The sequence below is a fragment of the Diabrotica virgifera genome, chromosome 5, assembly GCF_917563875.1.
Source record: "Diabrotica virgifera virgifera chromosome 5, PGI_DIABVI_V3a".
Lineage (NCBI taxonomy): Eukaryota > Metazoa > Arthropoda > Insecta > Coleoptera > Chrysomelidae > Diabrotica > Diabrotica virgifera.
In genome coordinates this window covers 22,635,643-22,653,228 of record NC_065447.1, presented here as the reverse complement: position 1 = coordinate 22,653,228, position 17,586 = coordinate 22,635,643, and the positions used below count along the sequence as shown (strand labels likewise).

At 33.7% G+C, this 17,586-nt stretch overlaps 1 protein-coding gene across 1 annotated transcript in view; it reads left to right on the top strand.

Annotated features, from left to right (window-relative positions):
• Window positions 1-17,586, top strand: part of LOC114332987 (transmembrane protein 127-like) — a 39,173-nt gene that overhangs the window by 16,551 nt on the left and 5,036 nt on the right. The window contains exons 3-4 of the mRNA XM_028282793.2: window positions 5,407-5,574; window positions 10,424-10,558. Coding sequence (XP_028138594.1) covers window positions 5,407-5,574; window positions 10,424-10,558 — 303 coding nt within the window. The remainder of the gene's footprint in view (window positions 1-5,406; window positions 5,575-10,423; window positions 10,559-17,586) is intronic.

Below are 17,586 nucleotides of genomic sequence, written 5' to 3'. Positions count from 1 at the left end.
ATTAATATCTCTAGGGGCGGAAGGCTGCGTGGCCGACAAAGGGGTGGGGACAGGGGTGAATATAAAAATTAAAAGGTGTTTTTTGTGACGTTCCTGATAGAGATAGTGCACCAAAATTTGGGAATAAGTAGACCATGACCTAACTAAGTAAAATCCCCAAAGCCGGAAACCAGAGTGGGGGACGAGGGTAGTTCTAAGGGGTCAAAGTCGCGGTTTTTATTATTTTTTTTTTCTGGCGCTCATGATCGAGATAGTGCACCAAAATTTGGCAATAAGTAGGCCATGACGTAACTAATTAAAATCTCCAAAGCCGGAAACCAGAGTGGGGGACCAGGGTAGTTATAAGGGGTTAAAGTCGCGGTTTTTATTATTTTTTTTCTGACGCTCATGATCGAGATAGTGCACTAAAATTTGGGAATAATTAGTTCATGACGTAACTAGGTAAAATCTCTAAGGGCGAACGCTGCGTGTCCGACCAAGGGGTGGGGGCAGGGGTGAATATATCAATTATAAGTGGTTTTTTGTGACGTTCGTGATCGAGATAGTGCCCCAAAATTTGGGAATAACTAGTTCATGACGTAACTAATTAAAATCTCCAGGGGCGGAAACCTGCGTGGCCGACAAAGGGGTGGGGGAAGGGGTGAATATAAAAATTTTAATTGGGTTTTTTGTGACGTTCCTGATAGAGATAGTGCACCAAAATTTTGGAATAAGTAGACCATGACCTAACTAAGTAAAGTCCCCAAAGCCGGAAACCAGAGTGGGGGACGAGGGTAGTTATAAGGGGTCAAAGTCGCGGTTTTTATTATTTTTTTTCTGACGCTCATGATGGAGGTAGTGCCCCAAAATTTGGGAATAACTAGTTCATGACGTAACTAGGTAAAATCTCTAAGGGCGAACGCTGCGTGTCCGACAAAGGGGTGGGGGCAGGGGTGAATATATAAATTATAAGTGGTTTTTTGTGGCGTTCGTGATCGAGATAGTGCCCCAAAATTTGAGAATAAGTAGATTATGGCATAACTAAGTAAAATCTCCAGGGGCGGAACGCTGTGTGGGGGACAAGTTTTTTCTAATTTCATCATTGTTTCTATCAATTAATATTAAAAATTTCGAAAACAATAATTATAATTATTTGCATAAATCAATGTTATAAAATTTTTTTGAAAAATATAAGAAATTTTAATTTTTTCTCTACATTTTTTATGAAAATATTGTGACACCGTTTTTAACAAAGCTAGCTGACCCCACCTAGCTGTCCGCCCTTTTGGATTTTGATTTTACAATGAATCAATTGTGAAAGTTACTACATATTCTCGATGATGAGCATAACCCAAAAATTTTGCGTATTCACCCTTGTCCGCCTCTGGAGATTTTAGTTAGTTTTTTCATGATCTACTTATTCCCAAATTTTGGTACACTATCTCGTTAACGAAGGTCACAAAAAAACCCTATATTTGTATATTCAACCCTACCCACCACCCCAGCGTTCCGCCCCTGGAGATTTTAGTTAGTTATGTCATGATATACTTATTGCTAAATTTTGGCGTACTATCTCGATCACGAACGTCACAAAATAACCCTTATAATTTTTATATTCACCTCTGCCCCCACCCATTTGTCCCCCACACAGCGTTCCGCCCCTGCAGATTTTACTTAGTTGTGCCATAATCTACTTATTCCCAAATTTTGGGGCACTATTTTGATCACGAACGTCACAAAAAGCCACTTATAGTTTATATGTTCACCCCTGGCCTCACCCCTTTGTCGGACACGCAGCGTTCGCCCTTAGAGATTTTACTTAGTTACGTCATGAACTAGTTATTCCCAAATTTTGGTGCACTATCTCGATCATGAGCGTCAGAAAGAAAATAGTAAAAACCGCGACTTTGACCCCTTATAACTACCCTCGTCCCCCACTCTGGTTTCCGGCTCTGGGGATTGAACTTAGTTATGTCATGGTCTACTTATTTCCAAATTTTGGTGCACTATCCCGATCAGGAACGTCACAAAAAACCCAATTATAATTTTTATATTCACCCCCCTTCCCCCATCCCTTTGTCGGCGACGCAAGTTTCCGCCCCTGGAGATTTTAATTAGCTACGTCATGACCTAGTTATTCCCAAATTTTGGTGCACTATCTCGATTATAAACGTCACAAAAAAAAATAATAAAAACCGCGATTTTAACCCCTTTTAACTACCCTCGTCCCCCAATCTGGTTTCCGGCTCTGGGGATTTTACTTAGTTATGTCATGGTCTACTTATTCCCAAATTTTGGTGCACTATATCGATCAGGAACGTCACAAAAAACCCAATTATAATTTTTATATTCACCCCTTCCTCCACCCCTTTGTCGGCCACGCAGGTTTCCGCCCCTCGAGATTTTAATTAGTTACGTGATGACCTACTTATTTCCAAATTTTGGTGCACTATCTCTATCAAGAGCGTCACAAATAAAATAATAAAAACCGCGACTTTGACCCCCTATATCTACCCTCGGCCCCCACTCTGGTTTCCGGCCGTTGGGGAAAGTAATGTACACAACTAGTTCAACATATCCCCATATAGTTTTTCCATATTACTTATCACGCACAAAATCCGCTCCCAGCTCTTAGACTATTATTCCAGCGCACTGTAAGTATATCCTAAAGGTTATTAAACTGAATCGTAAGTGAAAGACCAAAAACATTGTGAAATTTTTAATCATTTTTTATATTTTATTATAAATTAAATAATATAGATACATATTACACAAACAGTGTTATACGTTTTTGTAAGTTATTTAAAGCTTGGGATTTTTTCGGTTATAACTTAGTATGTAATGTTAATATGACAGTTAATCAAAAATAAAACATGTGTGACAAATACATATTGAGCATACAATTTCATAGCGGTTTTAATTTAGGAGCTATTTCAATCGGTCATTTCAGAAACAACACGAGTCAGAAATTGCGGTTTTTGAGTTATTAACAAAAAACAATTTTTGTGGTGAAACGTCGAATCAACTATAAACGTAACGAATTGGTTGATTAGCTGTGGGTGACATTTCGAACTACAAACGACTTTTTCACTGACAGACAAAGTAAATTAATAGTATATTACATACCTAGCGGAAAAGTACTCTATTTCAGCCGAGCGGCAAGGTAGTTTACCGAGGTGCGAAGCACCGAGGTAAACTACAGACGCGAGGCTAGAATGAGTTCCCGCGAGGTTTGTATACTATTTTACTCACAATCGGTTAGTAGTTTATGGATTTCTAATACTCACAATCTACCAATAATAATTTCGTTTCAAATATCTGTATCCATTTTCATTATGTGATAAGATGAATTATTTTAAGTAACCTGTGAGATCGTTGCTAGGTAACAAAACAAGTTTGTTGAATCTGACATTTATTGTCATCATCTATTTCTGAAACTCATAATTTTGAGCAACACGGTCTTACTTTAACCGTTAATAGTAATCATAATTCCAATGTAACTATTAATATTTATAATTCCAAATAGTTTTCTTTTTGTTGTTGTTGTTTCTTAATTAAATAAATGTTGAGTGGATTCTATTCTTTCTAAAACATCTTTTAATCAAAAATGACATTGACATTTGCAGGTAGAAAAGTGACAGATGCTAGCCGGGAAAGTACTTTCCCGGCTAGCTGGGAAAGTAAAGTAAGTAATAAGTCGCTTCCTGATTATTTCAAAGGTTAGAAATCCATAAATTACTAACCGATTGTGAGTAAAAGATATTACAAGCCAAAGTTTTACTTCATTAAAATTAAAAATAATATTAAAAAAATATTAACAGCCCTCATCAAACAAAAACTCACTCAATTCACAGAGAAAAAAATTGGGGACTACCAGCAAGGATTCAGAGAAGGCAGATCCACTACAGATGCGATCCACATAGTTACACAAACAATCGAAAAATGCCACGAACACAACATAGAACTCCAGATCCTCTTCATAGACTTCAGACAAGACTTTGACTGTATTGGAAGAAATAAATTAATTATTGAAATGAAAAATCAAGATATACCAGCAAATTAATCAGATTAACAAAAATGACCATGGATGGAGCTCGAGCTAAAGTAACAACAGAAAAGGTAACACAAAATCAATTGCAATAGAAACAGGAGTACGACAAGGCGATTCCCTGTCAACCACATTATTCAACATCGCAGTAGAAGGAGCAGTCAAGGCCAGTAAAATTAAAGGAACTATAGCCCACTCCTCAACACAAATAGTTGCATATGCAGATGATTTAATTCTTATGGGAAGAGACATGGAAATTCTTATGGAAAGATTAAAAGAAGCAGTAACAATCCTGGCAAAAGAAGCACGGAAAAGAGGTGTAGAAATTAACGAAGGAAAAACAAAATATCTACTCTGCTCTAGAAGAGAAGATAAAAGGACGAGAGTAATCAAAATAGAAAACTACACTTTTGAAAGAGTTCAACAATTTAGATATTTGGGAGTAATAGTGAATGGCCAAAACAAGAGAAGTGGAGAAGTAACGGAACGAATACTAGCAGGCAACAAAACATACTGGAGATATCATAGGCTTCTAAAGGACAAGAACTTATCCAGAAATACAAAACTGAAAATATACAGAGTTTCAATCAGACCACTAGTTACGTACGCAGCTGAGACAATGTGCCTCACGGAAAAAGATGAAGAAAAATTGAGAATGTTCGAAAGGAAAATCCTCAGACGCATCATGGGCCCGATAAGAATGGACAAAGGAGAATTGAGAAGAAGAATGAACCATGAACTAAGAGACATAATGAAGGGAGAAGATATAGTTAGATTTATTAAAGCACAGGGGCGGAGCTGGCTGGGACATATAGAGAGAAGGAAAAACGACCTACTGATTAAGAAGATCACCAGATGGAAACCAGAAACTGAAAGACCAAGGGGAAGACCCAGGGTGAGATGGGAGGACCAGGTCATGAGATATATCAAAATTCTGGAAGTGAGAAACTGGAGGGAACTATGCACATATCGAAATGAGTGGAAGAAAATTGTAACGAAAGCCAAGTCATACAACAAACTTTGACAACATACAAGTGGAATGCGGAGTGATTCACCGCAAGCGAATCCGAGAGTTTTAAGTAAAAGCGGCAAACATTCCACCCGGAATGAAAAGCCCTGATGATGATTAAAAAAAATAAAACTTTAATTGAGACCAAGTTTGTGGTAACGCTTTCGCAATTTCTATAATTTGCAAACCAAACGAAGGCTGAGGCAAAGAAGGCTATGGGAGATCTATGAATTGCATCTCACTTCCTGTCTGCTCAGCGTGGCAAAAATTCCAAAAATTCATTCACAAATGATAGTATTACAAGGTGAACTACAAAAGAAAATTACGATTTTCTAATATTTTTTAAATGTATATTTTGTATATTTTTCAGATTATGATTGCATCACTTCAAAAATCGTTAATCTGATGAGAATCACTATCCTACTCTGCTTCATGACAATAATATTTGCTTTGATGGGGTTCTTTTTGGAGATTATTGGTCCCAAGCATTATGTATACAAGACACTCAGGAAGTATGCTATTATGGGGACGTTTACTGGTAAGTAAAATGACAGAATAACATTTATTATAAGATTTTTCAGTTTGAGTTGCTAGTTTAGAGTTTCTTGCAGTGGCGGATCTACAGAGGGGGAAATAGGGGATTTCCCCCCTAAGAAGATTCAGGAAACTTACACCATACAGAAAAATGCAACCCTATAAACCCGTTAGTTAGTAAAATTAAGGGAATTTAATGCATGTAAGATATAAGAGTGGTAACGAGTAGGTCTTCTTCCACAATCCAATGGAGGACAGACTTACTTCAATGATGCGACTCTGCGCAAGCCTTGATTCTCTCTCAACTCCGGTAAAATTTATAAATTACTTGGATGGTGTGTGTGTGTATGTAAATTATATGTTACGGTACCTTCGATGATGAATGGATGCCTTTTCTTCTTCCAGTGCACTGGACTCTGCAAGTGAGCGGCCAGTTTTTACACTTGTTTGGATGGGATTTAAAATTGTGTTTTGCTTGTGACGGCTGCAACATGACGGACTATGTGTGAATGCTTTGTAAGCTTTGCGTCCCTTAAGTCTGTTACGGGGCGGTATCTATTGGTAACGTAGCAAAGACTTACTTGTTCTTCATGTACCATGTCCTTTCAGAACGTTGCTTACCATCATAGCTATTTTAATTTTATTCACTGCCACACTAAATAGCATGCTTGTATCAACACCATACCAATCTCGCAAGTTGTTAAACCATGAGGTTCTTCTTCGTCCTGGACTGCGTTTGCCTGCTATTTTTCCTTGCATAATATTTTGTAGCAACCTATATTTGGGACCTCTCATTACATGTCCGAAATACTCCAGCTTTCTCTGCTTGAAGCTTTTTATGATCTCAGTAATCTTGCTGAGACGTTCTAGTATTGTGGAGTTTCGAATCTTCTCCACCCAGGAAACTTTTAAAATTCTTCTATAGCACCACATTTCCAAAGCCTCAAGGCGATTTAGAGCGATTTTATTCACAGTCCAGGACTCGACACCATAAAGTATGACCGAGAACACGTAGCAGCGAAGTAGGCGGATCCTCAATGCCAATTTTAGGTCTCTGTTACATAACACCTTGGACATCCTTCTAAAAGCTGCTCTAGCCTGTTCTATCCTAGATTTAATTTCGCCGTGACTTTCGGCATTACAATTTAATTGCTGTTCAAGGTAAACGATTTTATCAACTCGCTCAAGTTTGGTATTATTTACATATATAGACGGTTTTATATGCTGTTGTTTACTTATTACGAGTATTTTGGTTTTCCGTATGTTCAGATCCAGACCTGCCTCCCTACAACTCTCAACGACACTATCAAGTAGTGTTTGCGGATCTTCTTGACTAGAAGCTAGGACTACTGTATCGTCCGCATATCGCAAATTATTGATGACTTCACCGTTCACAAGTATTCCTTCTTGTTTTTCAGAAAGTGTTTTTCTGAAAATTCTTTCGGAGTAAACGTTGAAAAGCAGGGGTGACAAGAGGCATCCCTGCCGTACTCCACTTTTAATATTAAGAGCCTGTGATTCCACACCATCTACTAAAACTGATGTTGTTTGATTCCAATATAAATTTGCAATTATTCGAACATCTCTGGCGTCCAAGCCAATGTCTTTTAGAGCTTCGATCAATATAGAGTGCCAAAGACATACACACAAGTTAATTAAACTAAATGTAAATACTCTGGGCTAATTAGCAAAATTCATGGAAAAGTTATTTACCAGCAATTTTATTGCTGGAATCGAATTATAAGATCCTATATATTAATAATATAGGTATGCAAAGTCCGCAGATAGTGTGCTACTTTTTTTATAAACAAAATGGCGTCGACAAATCGTATTTTTTTTAATAATTTCTCTGTAACTTCGAAGATTTTAACTTTACAACAAAAACACTCAAATAAAAATTCACCGCAATTAAATTCTGCATAGAGATATGTTTTTCACGATTTGCTCCGACGAAAATTTTTCTCGGAAAATGCGGGTTTTCCTAACAAAAACTCTAATTTTCAAATAAAGTTTTAGGTAAGTAATTATTAATCAATAATTAAATAACTTAGTGACATCAAATCTTTCTTGGTATAGATTGTAATGCCAGAAGCTGGTGAAAATTAAACGAATATTTTAGCAACAATTCAATTGTTAATTAACAATTTACGATCGCAATAATAACCAAAATAATCATGATACATTGATCAAACTTTTAAAGATTATAAAGTTGAGATGCTTATTTAATATTTTATCGACAAATATAAATTTTCCTTTTATTTGCATAATCTTTAAATTTTGAAAAAAAAAATAGTTATAATACGCTGGTCTAATTAGTAACGTACAAAGAAAGGTTATTTACCAGCAATTTTATTGCTGGAATCAAATTATAAGATCCTATTTATTATTAATATAGGTATGCGAAGTCCGCAGATAGTGTGCTACTTTTTTTTTATAAACAAAATGGCGCCGACAAATTGTACTTTTTTCAATTATTGCTCTATAACTCCGAAGATTTTAACTTTACACCAAAAACACTCAAATAAAAATTCACCCCAATTTAATTCTACATAGAGGCAGGTTTTTCCCGATTTGCTCCGACGAAAATTTTCCTCGGAAAATGTGGGTTTTCCCAACAAAATCTCGAATTTTCAAATAATTTTTTTGGGTCAGTAATTATTTATTAATAATTATATAGCTTGATGAAATAAAAGCTTTCTTGGTATAGATTATAAATTCAGAAGCCGGTGAAAATAAAACGAATATTTTAGCAACAATTCAATTGTTAATTATCAATTTACAGTCGCAATAACAACCAAAATAATCATGAGACATCGATCAAACTTAGAAAGATTATAAAGGTGTGATGCCTATTTAATATTTTGTCGACAATATATAATTTTTTCGTTTTTTTGCATAACCTTTAAATGTTAAAAAAAAATTGTTATAAACAAATTAACATTTCTCAGAAATTGTTTATTATATTCTAATTTTAAAAAATACTTAAAATGCGTATTTCATAGGTCTTGAAAATGAATGCTTTAAAAGATTTTTCCAACCATTTGCAAAAAAGTTATGAAACAGCAAAGTAAATATACGTTTTCTCCGTTGTTTTTAATTGTTTCAAAGCTTAAAAGTGAGTCTATGGTACAATCTAATTACTCACAAAGAATGTCAAAAATTAGTGCAATGGTTATATTTTAATCAAAGATTAAAAATACTTTTTTTTTGTAATTTTTAGCGCAAAAGTAGGCCTGATACAGAGTCGGAGCTAAAATGTTCACTCGAAGCATATACATTATTTATTAAAAGTGTACGTCGCGCGGCCGATCGTCCCTCTGAGTGAATATTTTAGCTACAGTTCTGTATTACTCTACTTTCGCGCGTGTAAATTACAAAAAAATATATTTATAATCTTTAATTAAAATATAACCATTAAACTGATAATCGTTATTTTTTGTAAATAATTAGCTTGTACTTTAAACTCACTTCTACGCTTTGAAAGAATTAAAAAAAATTATAAACACCATAGTAATCGTATGTTTACTTTGCTGTTTCATAACTTTTTTGCAAATGGTTGCAAAAAAGTTTTAAAGAATTCATTTTCAAGATATTTGAAATGCGCATTTTAGCTATTTTTTAAAATTATAGTAAAATAAAAACTTTTTGAGAAACGTTAATTTGTTTATAACTATTTATTTTTAACATTTAAAGATTATGCAAAAAAATAAAAAAAATTATATTTTGTCGACAAAATATTAAATAGGCATCTCATATTTATAAGATTTCAAAGTTTGATCAGTGTATCATAATTATTTTGGTTATTATTGCGACCGTAAATTATTAATTAACAATTGAATTGTTGCTAAAATATTCGTTTAATTTTCACCAGCTTCTGGAACTAGAATCTAAACCAAGAAGGGTTTTAAGTTACCAAATTATTTAATTATTGGTAGATAATTACTTATCTAAAACTTTATTTGAAAATTAAAGATTTTGTTGGGAAAACCTTTTCGTCGGAGCAGATCGAGAAAAACACATCTCTATGGAGAATTTAATCGCGGTGAATTTTTATTTGAGTGTTTTTGTTGTAAAGTTAAAATCTTCGGAGTTATAGAGCAATAATTGAAAAAAACACGATTTTCGGGCGCCATTTTGTTTATAAAAAAAGTAGCACACTATCTGAGGACTTTGCATACCTATATTATTAATATATAGGATCTTATAATTCGATTCCAGCAATAAAATTGCTGGTAAATAACTTTTCCCAAAAATGGCCTATTCTCCGATAATCAACCCAGACTAAAAATGAATAAGAATAAAATCTAGCTATCTATCTATAAGCGAGGTTCCTACAGCCTCTGCCGCTTCTCGCATTTCGACCGCCATCGTTTTCTGTCCATCCATTCGTCTACTCTATCTCTCATGATGCGCCGTACATTTTCTTCCCACGCAACTGAAGGCTCTTCTTCTTCTTTGTTGTGGTATGTAATTTAAAGCTTTCGTTGGCCATATATTTTCATTAATTCGTTTCACGTGACCATACCACACTAGTTCTCTCGTTCCAATTCTATCTACACTGGAATATGCAGTATTTGTCCTTTTTCTAATATCTTCATTCGTGACGTGATCTTTTTTGGATGTACCGCACGCTCTCCTTAGATAATCCATTTCTACTACTTCTATCTTTTTTCGTGATCTGGCAAGGAATAAAATACTTAATCAAAAATAAAAGAAAATATGTGTGAAGTGACGGTTTTTGGCAGATTTTCTTACCATCTGTTTTAGTTTGAATTTTTTAATATTAAAACATGAATTATACTTTTGTACTCATTTGATTAGGTTTAACATTTTTAATGAATGGATGTTTTTAGTTATTTGGATAATGGTAATAATTGGTGTATCATATTACACATTAGTTCTTCTAGAGATGTCATTGGCCAAGGTCTATCCCAAACAACAATCCTCAGTTAGTTATGGTATTGGCTTTTATCTCATAGCTGCATCAGGTAAGTCTGCATAACTATGAATAAATGTTTTTATACAAATTGTACATATTTAAATTTACAAATATATTATGATTCTCTGTGAGATATTGTATAATGCCAAATTGTTATTTTGTAATCGCTATCGTTTTGCTTTTAAATATTTGAAGAACAGTGTGCATTTTGCTTTTATCGGTCTTTCGACAAAATCTACTCTTTGATTCGTCGGTAAGCAGATAACTGGTTCTATGTTCTATTCATATCATTTTTGTACTATCGTCATTCAGCGAAAAACGTTCAACTGTTACACATACATTGAGTCAGTAATGTCTAGTGCACCAACAGTTCTTAGGCTTAAGACGTGTGGTCCGAGAGCTGTTAAACATTTTTGAGTAGGTATTTTAGGCAATCTGAAAATTTTTCGGATAACTTTTTCATGATAGCCTAATACAAAAATGCCGGTCTGGCTAGAGGGTAGCGGTTATTTTCCCAAAAAAATCCCCCAAAGTTAAAAAAAGTGTAAAAATTGATATTACAAAAAATATCATTGACGTGACTGTAAAGTAAATTTAAATATTCAAATATAAAGAAAATAATCATGCCAGGCGATTTGCGAGAGATTTTAACTCTGCAACATGCTTGCATGGGCGCCCCAGAATTATTTTCAGAGAGTGCATCTGAACTTCAGGAGATTACATCAGAATCTGTACATATTAACCAGTATAAAATATACAACTATACATGCATTGCTGTGTACTTTCTTTCCTGACAGGGGGGTGCAATTGTTATTTTGACAGGGTATTTTTAATATTAAAAATAAATATTCTAAAAAATACAGGTATTTTTTGGTGAAATTGTCTAACTGCCAGATGATCAAACAAATTACGCGTGCACGTAAATGAAAAGCGCTATAGGTAAGCAACAGTGTGAGAAAGAGCGTATACCGATAGCTGTTTGTGCCCTCTAGCGCAGCGAGTCCGTTCGCTAGAGCAAAGTCACGTGACATGGCTATACCCATGTTGTTGTGCCTCAAAATGTTGGGGTAATTATTATATATTTTAGATTTTTAAGTAACTTTTTATTAATTGAAGGAAAATAATGCGTACTATACAATGGATTTTGCAAATATGATATGAGAATAAAAAAATATGAAAAAAAAATTTTTACGAAACGCTTTTTTTTAGTTACGAGTGACTAAAATTAAAAATATTATAAAAAAATCAACTAAAAAGCAAAAAATAAAAAAAAATTGAAAAAATCTAACACATCCGTCAAAGAAAAGCGTGGCGCGTCTTCATCGAATAAACGGTTTTCGCCCCACGCTTTTGTTTAACGAATGTGTTATATTTTTCAATTTTTTTTATTTTTTGCTTTTTGGTTGATTTTTTTATAATATTTTTAATTTTAGTCACTCGTAACTAAAGAAAAGCGTTTCTTAAATTTTTTTTTTCATATTTTTTTATTTTTTACTTTTTAGTCTTACACTTTTCAAACATTAAAATATATCGTCATGTTTATTAAAATATGTATAAAACATAATATGATGTACTAACATGAAAAGTAGTCGGAATCTGCAAAAAATTTGAAACTTTATTGTTTATTAATGAAGCATAACGTAAACAATTAACGTAAAAAAAAGTGAAATTATGTATTGTTCATATCATTAGCTATACAATCCGTAAAAGTTTCAAGTTTTTACATTGTAAAAAACAAGAGAATTTAAGCGTTTTCCATTAAAATCGTTTTTTTTTTTTTATTTAAACAATTAATTCAAACAAATGAAATAGAGAATGTGGAAAAATCCCCTTACGAACAATTCACATATCCACCATTTCAGGGTGGGAAAAAATTTTTTTTTTTAATAGAATCAAAGATCCAAACGCCTGTTCTTAGAAATGTGTTTCGCCCTCTTCAACCTCCTTGGGCTCATCAGTAAAGATGAGAGGTTGAATATCTTTAGACACATTCCATCAAAAAACAACATTCGAGACCCAGACATAGCAGGAGCGTATATCTACGCCGCATAATCTGACCATGACAGTCTCACGTTTTAATTCCCTAATTACTATAAGTAAAATATATGTTTGAAAAACAAAAAACAAAAGATGTAAATCTTTGAAACACACTCAGTGATCAAAAGATCTAAGTTATTGGTTTACTGACCAATCGTAACTAAATGAAACAAATGAAATAGAGAATGTGGAAAAATCCCCTTACGAACAATTCACACATCCACCATTTCAGGGTGGGAAAAATTTTTTTAATAGAATCAAAGATCTTTACTGATGAGTCCAAGGAGGTTGAAGAGGGCGAAACACATTTCTAAGAACAGGTGTTTGGATCTTTGATTCTATTAAAAAAATTTTTCCCACCCTGAAATGGTGGATGTGTGAATTGTTCGTAAGGGGATTTTTCCACATTCTCTATTTCATTTGTTTCATTTAGTTACGATTGGTCAGTAAACCAATAACTTAGATCTTTTGATCACTGAGTGTGTTTCAAAGATTTACATCTTTTGTTTTTTGTTTTTCAAACATATATTTTACTTATAGTAATTAGGGAATTAAAACGTGAGACTGTCATGGTCAGATTATGCGGCGTAGATATACGCTCCTGCTATGTCTGGGTCTCGAATGTTGTTTTTTGATGGAATGTGTCTAAAGATATTCAACCTCTCATCTTTACTGATGAGCCCAAGGAGGTTGAAGAGGGCGAAACACATTTCTAAGAACAGGTGTTTGGATCTTTGATTCTATTAAAAAAATTTTTCCCACCCTGAAATGGTGGATGTGTGAATTGTTCGTAAGGGGATTTTTCCACATTCTCTATTTCATTTGTTTAATTTAGTTACGATTGGTCAGTAAACCAATAACTTAGATCTTTTGATCACTGAGTGTGTTTCAAAGATTTACATCTTTTGTTTTTTGTTTTTTAAACAATTAATAAACACGAAATTTTTTTATTGACTATTCGTGTATTGTTCCCGTGAATGCATATGTCTGCAAATTTTCATTCATTTGCATTGAAGAAAAGGCAGTCAAATTAACGTCTAAAGATTTGACGCAAACTATTGAACTAAATAAAAGCGTTTAAAAAGATAAATTTACTATTATAAATATATAGGTAGAAAACTATAAAAATGTAAACTAAATTAATTCTATGTCCGAATCTTGTACTTTTTCTTCAAACTCTTCATCTGAGATAAATATTCATTTTCTTCTTCTTCGTCAGACTCCCCTCGAGACTCAGATTCTGTCTCAAAAATGGCAAATCTTTTTTCAGATGCGTCCGTGATTGTCCAGGCTTCGACTCCGTATAAAAGAACAGAGAATACGTAGCAACTCAATTAACTACTAATTAATTTCTAATTACTTCTAAACACATATTACAACTATTTACACATCATATAGAAGAGGAATCGTGAGTCTCGAGGGGAGTCTGACGAAGAAGAAGAAAATGAATATTTTAGCTCAGATGAAGAGTTTGAAGAAGAAGTACAAGATTCGGACACGTAATTAATTTAGTTTATATTTTTATGGTTTTCAACCTATATATTTATAATAATAAATTTATCTTTTTCTATCATATTTGCAAACTCTATTGTATAGTACGTATTATTTTCCTTTAATTAATAAAAAGTTACTTAAAAATCTAAACTATATAATAATTACTCCAACATTTTGAGGCACAACAACATGGGTATCGCCAGGTCACGTAATTTTGCTCGAGCGAATGGACTAGCTGCGCTAGAGGCCACAAACAGCTATCGGTATACGCTCTTTCTCACACTGCTGCTTACCTATAGCCCTTTTCATTCACATGCACGCGTAATTTGTTTGATCACCTGGCAGTTAGAAAATTTCACCAAAAAAAACCTGTCTTTTTTAGAATATTTATTTTTAATATTAAAAAAAAGAATGTGTGTGTACTTTGTACGCACGTAAGAAGTTATACTTCTATTATATAATTTCAACGAAATAAATATACTTAACAGTTACAATACAAGAAGTTAACAATAATTACCAAAAATTAACCAAAACTTAACAATGCCAAAAAATAAAAAAAAAATATGAATCTTCCGGGATTTGAACCCGCTATCTCGCGATCTCTCGATCTCTGGTCCAATGCTCTACCAACCAGGCTATCAAGGCACGTGTTATTGACGTTTCGGATATACATAATTACACATAACGGTGACAAGTGAAATATAAAAATAGATATTTTTTTATTTTACGCCCAAGTAAGACGAATTCAAAGACACAAAAATAATAATAAATAATACATTTAGTAAAAAACACGAATATATTATTTTAATGGCTTATTTGCGCTGATACATAATTTGAAAGATTAGGAACTAAACGTCATACTGTCTGTGTGCGCATGCGCGCAGATTTATGAAAAATTTTACTCTCAGTCGCGCCTAAAGAAGTATAACTTCAAAAATACCCTGTCAAAATAACAATTGCACCCCCTGTCCGGAAAAATAGTACATAGCTATGCATGTATAATTGTACATTTTCTACTGGTTAATAGTATATACAGATTCAGATGCAATCTTCTGAAGTTCAGATGCACCCCCTGAAAATAATCCTGGGGCGCCCATGCAAGCATCTTGCAGAGTTAAAATCTCTAGCAAATCGCCTGACCTGTTTATTTTCTTTATATCTGAGCATTTAAAGTCACGTCAATGATATTTTTTGTAATACCAATTTCTTTAACTTTTGGGGGGGATTTTTGGGGAAAATAACCGCTACTCTCCAGCCAGACCGGCATTTTTGTATTAGGCTATCATAGAAGAGTTACCTGAAAAATTTTCAGATTGCCTAAAATACCTACTCAAAAATGTCTAACAGCTCTCATGCTACTGCCTTAAGCTCCGCTTACGAAACGTTCGCGTTGCACCGTTGAGTCTTAGATCAATTTTCATCTTGCCACAATGGATTTCCACTTAGATTGTATCTTAAACTTATCAGTTAAGGCGTGCTAATATAGACGAGCCCTGTCTAAGCATTAATCTTCAATAACGTGAAGGATAATTGGACAATTTGTCATTGAGCACCACAGTCACACTGTGACCAACCGCTGCTTGTTCTTATTCTGTTCAACATTGTCCATGTATTGCAGGGCAGTTCAAATTCTGGCTGTTTGTGATCAATACAGGTCATTTGGTGTACTTTCTGTGGTGAGCCCCTCTCCCAATGTCGTCTTCAGGCGTTGGTGAGGCTGAAATGTTCCTAATGTAACGAGGTGAGAGCCTTTAACAATTAAGGGTATCTGGAGTGCAGTCTATTCATTTCGATATCATGCTTCTCATGGTGGATGGGTAGTTGATGGTTAGCCTGGATTTTTCTATATTCTATGAGAAGAAAATAACGTCTTTGTAAATTCAGAGGTGGCATGTAATTCAAAATGGGCAATCCAATAATTCGGTGTTGGTCTAATTGTACCTGAGATCATTCGCATTGTCTGGTTTAGTTGGGTGTCATCAATCTTCGTGTCGAAATTAGAGATATACAGGATGTCCCGAAAAGTTTGGTCATAAATTATACCACACATTCTGGGGTCAAAAATAGTTCGATTGAACCTAACTTACCTTAGTACAAATCTGCTCAGAAAAAAAGTTACAGCCCTTTGAAGTTACAAAATGAAAATCGATTTTTTTTTCAATATATCGAAAACGATTAGAGATTTTTTATTGAAAATGGACATATATCATTCATATGGCAAGAACATCTTAAAACAAAATTATAGTGAAGTTTGTACACCCCATAAAAATTTTATGGGGGTTTTGTTCGTTTAAACCCCCCCCCCCCCAAACTTTTATGAAAGTTCCAATTAATTCATTATTTCGGTACCATTAGTTAAACACAACGCTTTTAAAACTTTTTTGCCTCCAAGTATTTTTTTGATAAGCCAGTTTTTATCGAGATGCGGCTTCTTTTTTAATATATTTATGGGGGTTTTGTCCCTTTAAACCCCCCAAATGTTTGTGTACGTTCCAATTAAACTATTATTGTGGTACCATTAGTTAAACACAGTGCTTTTAAAACTTTTTTGCCTCTTAGTATTTTTTTGATCAGTCACGTTTTGTCGAGATGTGGCTTCTTTTTCAAAATACGTATACCTAAAAATGTAAATTATAAATAAATTTTCAGATTATTAACAGGTCTCTATAATCGTACTTCAAGTACTACAAAATATGTCGATAAACACTGGCTTATCGAAAAAGTACTAAGAGGCAAAAAAGTTTTAAAAACATTGTGCTTAACTAATGGTGCCACAATAATAATTTAAGTGGAACGTACACAAAAGTTTGGGGGGTTTAAAGGAACAAAACCCCCATAAAATTTTTATGAGGTGCACAAATTTCACTTTCATTTTTTTTTTAAGATGTTGCTGCCATAAGAATGCCACATGTCTATTTTCAATAAAAAATCTCTAAGAGTTTTCGATATATGAAAAAAAAATCGATTTTTGTTTTGTAACTTAAAGTGCTGTAACTTTTTTTGTGTGCACTATTGTATATAGGTAAGTAAGGTTCAATCAACCTATTTTTGACCTCAGAATCTGTGGTATAATTTGTGACCAATCTTTTCGGGACACCCTGTATATTTGACCTAAACTTGGATTTATATATGATATACAGCAAAACAAAGGGAAATTGCCTAAAATTGGGAAAATGTATTTACTTTTTCGTAATTTCTAGTTCTAGGGAAGTTATTATCGTTTATGAAATAAACAGTGTTTGCCACTAAACGACTTCTAAGCAAAATTATTTAAAAATTATCGTAATTTTAACTACTAAATGAATGAAAGTTATTGTTTTGCTGGAAATAAATAATAATATTGTATACTGTACATTTCAAACAATTGTTTAAAATGCAACAAAAGGTAAAATGCCATAAAAACGTATATTGAAGGTCACTTAATTAGTTAAGTACATTATTTATCCGCGCAATTTGTTTTTCTCATTTGGATCACTAGAATTGTTGTTAAAAACTGAATAAAACTGTATATTCTGACTAAAATATTACAGTGGATCATAACTTATG